This window comes from Anopheles merus, chromosome 2L (genome assembly GCF_017562075.2).
Source record: "Anopheles merus strain MAF chromosome 2L, AmerM5.1, whole genome shotgun sequence".
Lineage (NCBI taxonomy): Eukaryota > Metazoa > Arthropoda > Insecta > Diptera > Culicidae > Anopheles > Anopheles merus.
In genome coordinates, this window is record NC_054083.1 from 21177888 (window position 1) to 21184530 (window position 6643).

A 6643-nucleotide genomic window follows, 5' to 3' on the forward strand; every position below is an offset into this window, starting at 1 on the left:
GTGTTTGTACTTCCGTGTCCCGATGCACAAGGCTGAAACTCCACAGTAGTGTGAAACTGATCGTAAAACCCATTCAAGGTCGTAAAGTAGTTCATGAACCTGCATCAGTCTAGAAACAGATCCTGAACCCATATTTTTCCTGTAAAGCAGCAAAAACGGTTCGGGAACAGATGCTGATCCTGTTCTGTAACTGATAGCCAAATTATATCGGTTCTGGGACTGCTGGTGCTAACTCATACAGGTCCTGGAATTTATTCTGAGCCTATAACAGTCCTGGATGCGATAACGAATACCGATACCGGTCCTGGAACTGATCCGAAATCCATAACGTTACTGGAACTGAACGTTCCTAGAGCTTATCTCAAACTTATACCATCTCCTAGAATTATTTATTGAGTAACGTCTGTCTTTAAACTGATCTTGAATAAATAACGGTCCTTAAACCAAACCTGACCCCATATTGGATCTAGAAATGATCCCGTACTGATACCGGTCCTGGAACTGATACTGAACCCATATTGATCCTGGAACTGAACTGACACCCATACACTGGTCCTGTAACTTTAATTCGTTGAATTGAATTCTATTCCTGAATTAATGGAGGGAGCTTCGAAACTGAACTACCCGACTCTGATGCCGATTCCGATTACGGAGATGACCCCGATAACAACTCTGGGACCGGATTCGGAGCGGGAATCGCAATAGGCTCCGGAATCGGAATCAGATATGGCTCGGGAATTGGAATTCCGGAATCTGTATGAGAATGAATTGTTTAAATGTACAATTGGTCAAAACCAATTACAACTCCGGATCAAATACTGGTTAGGGAATCGATTCCAATGCCAGCTTTCTCCGAAGTTTTCTGGAAACTAATTTCAAACCAACTATCCCGGATCGATTCCAACCAAAACTTTTCTCATTTTTCTCATCACTATCATGAACGTATGCCAATTTTGTATTTTATTCTGACTCCATACCAATCTTGAACTAACCCTGCAATATAATCCCAACCTATACCGGCCTAGAAAATGATCTGGAACCTATATCGTTCTTGGAACTGATCCTAAATCCTTATCAGTCCTAGGTATTAATACCGTACCCATATCCGTCCAAAAATTGATTGAAAACCCTACCGGTCATGGAACTGATTAAGAGTCTATGTCGGTTCTGGACCAAGCCCTGGAACTGGAGTCCTTTTGGGATTTATTTTGAACCTATAATGGTGCTCAAAATTCCCCCTTTTTACTTTGGTCTACAAATTGTACTTGGATCCATCTCACCGATGGGTCGCGATCCTGTCCCGATTCAGGAACCGGCACAGCACCTTGTACCAATTCTGCAACTGCTTTCGCTACCATACTGATCAATGACTCATTTCCAGCTGAAGTTGTTTGATACATTCTTTCGGAAATTAAGTTAAACTCGCTCCGTCGTATCGTGCCATTCGTTGTGCACGATAAAACCCACTGTCCAACTCCACACGTTTTCCCGCGCAGCTCGCAATTGCACGTTTGCATGCAACAACACACGTTGCACGCAACATTGCAGCCACGATTCAAGCAGATGCACACCGAGCGCAAAAGGGAAAAACAGAAACTCCCCTATGCGCGTGCTGTTGCCACTAGCAACGACCCTAACAAAAACACCAACAGATCGATGTTTTTCCTCATCAGCGCAACCTTGCACAGTTTGATTCATGTCGTTCCGTGCGTTACTGCTTCTCGGGGCATTGTGTGTGTGTGTGTGTGAGCAAAATCAGAGCTGATATTTACCAGGGTGCAAAAATGGTAACACAACGTGCTGGTGCTTCGGTCGTTTGACCCACGCCACGAGCGACACGAGAACGTTGGATCCTACTGTCCGGGCCAAAACCAAAAGTACCGAAAATTTACGTGCCTCAAGTACAAATTAGTCGATCACAGTAGCCCGCGGGGGGCAAATTGGGAGAAAAAAAATCAACAAACAACCTAATGGGCAAAGATTCGGTGCGCGAGAAGGACCTCCCGGGGATGGCGGCGTCCGCCGCCGCCACTAGTGGCAGCCGAAGGTCGGGCCGTCCCGTCAGTGCGTCGCCGTACTCGGAGCACTACCGGCCGCCGATCGATCTCTGCCAGCGGCACCTGATCAACCACCGGCTGCTGGTGTCGAAGCTGACGCGCCGCGAGCTGGAGGACAAGTATCTCAGCCTGTGCGACGAGAACTACACCATCAAGAAGCGGTTCCTGGAGCAGGAGGAGCTGATCAAGCGGCTGAAGACGAAGCTGTCCCGGCTGTCGAACGAAAGCAACCAGCGGTCCAAGTCGCGCCTCGATATGGCCTCCAGCGAGCATTACAGGTGAGGGGGCGGGGCAGCGGTAATACTGTTTTGTGGGGTCCTTTTTTACCCCCTCTCTCTCCCTCTCTCTTCTCGTACTTTCAGCAGACTGCACGATCTGGAGCTGCAGCGGCGCGAACTGCACGAAAAGCTGGAAGCCCTGCGCCGTGCCACCTCGAACGATGGGCGTATGCGGGAGAATTCCGTCTGCAAAGCACGGCAAAGTGCACCGGCCAGCAGTCAACGCCGTTCGAAGAGTGCCCGTCCGGCCAAAGAGACGGCCGGTGGGCGGCGGGAATGTAAATCGACATCCCCGTCGGCCGATGGTTACGATGAGCGGGAGGAACGGCTGCGCCATCGATTAACGCGACAAGCTGGCGGCAAGGGCCGTACCAGCACGGACGACCGGACCGAGGATGACGAGGAGGAGGAAGAGGAGGAGGAGGAGAGTCATGCCGTCGCTGCGGCACGCCGCTCCAGTCACCGGAAGTCGTACGGCGCGGACGATGAGGAAGAAGAGGAGGAGGAAGAGGATGAAGATTCCGATGACAAGGATGTGCGGGAGACGCTGGACGAAGATCGGGACGTGCTGTCCGGCGGTGGCAGTGAGGAGCTAAACGAAAGCGAACGAGATTCACCGGCAAGTGGGGCAGCAGGCGGCGCCAAGTCCAGCAGCAAAGGCCGTCGCCATGCGGCCAAATCGAAGGGTCGGCAGGCGGTGGGCGCCCACTGTCCGGACTGTGAGCGCCATCGGGCGGAGCAGGTGACGCGCGAAACTGACCTCGTCAAAATGAAGCTCAACATCAAGTATCTGCACAAGGTTGGTATTGATTTTTGGCGCTTTGCCGAGGACGCCACGTGTCAAAAGCGTAGCGAGCTGGCTTTATGAGCGCTTTCTCTCTCCCTCAATAGGAGCTACAAAACGAGAAGGAAAAGAGTACGCTGCTCGCCCGCCAGCTAGAGGAGAAGCTGTCGTACGAAATTATGAAGCGCAACGCGGCGGAGAACCTGGAAATACTGAACCTCAACAGGCAGGTGGAGGACCTTGCGAAGGAGCTGCAGCGCCAGGTGGACGAGCAGAAGCGCTCGATGGAGCACGAGCTGCGGAAGCAAGGTAGGAAAAAGTGAGCTTCTTCAGGTGTGCCGTGTTAGTGGGTATGTGTGTGTGTTTTTGTTTTGTATGCATTCCTCAAGGTAGTTCCTATAATTCTGAATAATCTATCTATACATTTGCTTTGCCTTTTCGCTGTGTGCACTTTCTTTTTTACTCTCTCGAAACAACCGAAATGCTTTGGCGCTATCCCTCTCTTTCTCAATCTATCTATGAGCCTTTCCTTCTAAGAATGGTCGCCACTTTTTGGGAATTTTGGGATTTATTACGTTAATGTACTTCATTTCAACTGGAGCCCTTTTGCATCTCCAAAGAATATCACAAGACCGGTTGACCGGGTTCATCGTCTGTCGCTTACAATTAATCCATATTGCGTCATCTCCTCCATTGCCTTTCCTGCAGGTGATCTTGAGGTGCAGATACGCAAAGAGAAGGACAAAAATGCTTCCCTGTTCGAGGAGTGCGAACGACTCAAGAAGAACATTGAAAAGCTCAAAGAGAACATGTCTGAAGTTGAGGTATAATCCTAGTTACTTCCTATCATACTTTGAACTGCTTCTTAATCCTCCTTTTTTCAAACAGATCGAGCGTGACTTTCTGAAGCGGCAGCAGGAAAACTTTACCAAAATCGTGGACGAAAACAAGCTGCTCAAGTACCAGCTGGACGAGCTGCGGAAGCACAACGAGGAGCTGCTGCGCCAGATCGACACGCTGCGGGAGGAGGAGCTCGTCACGAAGGAGTCCCAGCGGGAGCTGCTGGAGAAGCTGAAAACGCTCCAGCAGGACAACGACACGCTGTCGGTGATGCTGGAGGGGCTGCGGACGGAGAATGTGCTGCTGGCGGAGGAGCGAACGCAGCTAGAGCAGAGTCTGAAGAGTTTGGAAGGTTGGTTCGTGGGGGATCCAATGCTCTAAAGGAAATGTTTTCTAATTGAGTGTTTTGTTTTGCCATTTTAGCGTCTCCCATCAAGGAAGTGCGTCCCGTGTCACCGGTAGGTTAATTGGCCGTCGCCTTTCTTTATCCCATCTTCTTCCTTTCCACGACACGGACAAGAGATGTCTTACTTGGCACTTGGCATCGTGTGTTTAGACTTCCTTTACATTACCCGACCATTGGACTTTTTGAACGTTACCACACGGAAACTCTCCATCCCCTTTTTTCGTCCAATACCAATATCTGTAGAGCAAGAGTCAAATGTGAAACGGTGTGATAATAGAACAAATTGTGTGTCCCGACCTGTTATAAAGTGTGCGCACATAGTATTGCGCAGCACAGCATATGATTGGGACATTTACCGATCGGTGTATGCTTCAACTTTTTTAAACTGTACCGAAAGTTACTCCTCCCCCTTTTCTTTGATGACTTCAGGCACCCGTTGTTACCGTGAGTGTATCGGTACAGACCGAACAGTTGGTCCTTGAGCAAGAACCTCTTCCTGCGAAGGAGCCGAAAGTGTTCCTCCGAGAACCATCGGCCATCGAGCGAAGGGTACCAGAACAGGAGCGCTTTTCGGGCCCACCGATCAAACCGATAGCTCCGCTGTCCAGACGCTCGTCTGTGGTGGCCAGGATGAGCCGGGATAGGCACATGTACGAGTCGGCAGAAGCGGCTCAGCAAATATTTCGTCAGGTCAGTGTCAGCCAGATGATACCGAAGCTGTCGCATATCATGAACAATCGCATCGACGAACCAGCGAAGGTGAACAATGTGGAACTGCTGATTGCTAACCGCTTTCCCGAGTCGTTGGAGGTGAGGTTCGCTGCTTGGTTCACCAGCGCCATCTATTGTTCGCTAGTGCAAACTTATTCGAGCGCGCGCTAATAGAATTCAAATTTTCCGTTATCCTTTTTCTCCGTTTGCAGAAATCGTTCCGCGAGGATGAGCAATTTCATAAGCTGCAAACTGCAACGCGTCGAAGAAACAGGGAACTTGACTCCATATCCTCGGGCGTGTCGGATAAACGTAGAATTTCCTTCCTAGATGCGGGCAGCTCTAGTGAGACTGTATCAACAGGTTGTTCAAGTTTTTTTTTTTTTCAAAACTACGACAAAGATTAATTAAAATATTAATTATTCCATCTCTTTGCAGGTGGCGATCACACGGTGAAACAAAACTATGCCCGCTACTTTGACATTCAACGGCTTCCGTCAATGTGGCACCGGATTGCCGAGAACCCGATGTCAATATCACCGACCACCACGAAGCCCACGGTTAATTCGCAAGACGATAACGATGGTGGCACCACTTCCGATCTACTAACGATCGAGATACGCTCCGTGCGATGGAACCAACTGGGCATCGAACGGCTGCTAGCCTCCAGCGTGCTGTTCTACTACGTCGAGTTCACTTTTCTCGATCTGTACGGCCATCTGCTGGAAACACCGCTCCCTGCCAAACTCATCACTGAAGACGGCGAAGTGCGACAGAACCATAACTTCAATTTTCGAGTGGCGGTCGAACTGGGCACAACGCTTCACGCGGAACGTCGCGCAGTGTTGAAGAGAATGCTTCGCCCGGACGGTAACGATGCGGTACGGTTTGTAGTGGTGAACGAGAATCGTGCCTCCGGTCAGCACGCCTGCGAAGATATTGGATACGCTTCCGTCAAGCTGCGGAATGAGTTGCAGCAGCACCTCGGCGACGGTTCGGAGGAACTGGCGATCGATGTACCGATTTATGACTTTTTCCACGAGCATGACGAGCTGGGCATGTTGCGGATTGTGCTCGACAATGTGAAATTGCTCCAAGTGCTGATGGGTAATGGGTTGCGATCGAAGTCTTGAACAGGCAGAAAGGCAAAGCATGTGTGAATCATTAGATAATAAATTGGTTACAGTTTTAGGTAACCGGTACAATCTTCCATTTTCTTTATAAACTTTGTGCTACCATTGAACAGGCTTTTTGCTTGTCCGTTCGGAACGTATACAAAAAAATCGATCGAAATGTTATTGAATAGTGATAAAAAAACAATGATGCGCACACTATTTCATACTTCTCCTTCTACATAAGAGTCTCTCTCACTATATTTTTCATTCGTGCCTTCATACTTTACAAGGCCCGAATAAAACTGACAATGCTTAATTGAGGGTTTACATACAATTTATGGCGACCGATAACGCTTTTACGAGGCGGATTTTTTTTTAGAGAACCTTCGTATCAATTTGTCTTGTTCAAATAGATAATCTGCTATTACAGAGTTCACCGGCTTTAACCGATA

General features: G+C 49.1%; 1 protein-coding gene across 2 annotated transcripts; it reads left to right on the top strand.

Moving 5' to 3' along the window:
* Window positions 1-1662: 1662 nt before the first annotated feature.
* Window positions 1663-6288, top strand: LOC121594098 (trichohyalin-like). Of its 2 annotated transcripts, none has more exons than XM_041917049.1 (9): window positions 1663-2335; window positions 2420-3134; window positions 3227-3428; window positions 3828-3943; window positions 4008-4311; window positions 4383-4417; window positions 4795-5175; window positions 5289-5439; window positions 5515-6288. In XM_041917049.1, exons 1-9 carry the CDS (start codon window positions 1971-1973, stop codon window positions 6207-6209), a joined length of 2964 nt encoding a protein of 987 aa, XP_041772983.1. In that variant the 5' UTR covers window positions 1663-1970; the 3' UTR covers window positions 6210-6288. The 2 variants fall into 2 exon arrangements, with proteins under 2 accessions (XP_041772983.1, XP_041772985.1); XM_041917051.1 differs by having other exon boundaries at window positions 2423-3134.
* The last annotated feature ends 355 nt before the right edge of the window (window positions 6289-6643 follow it).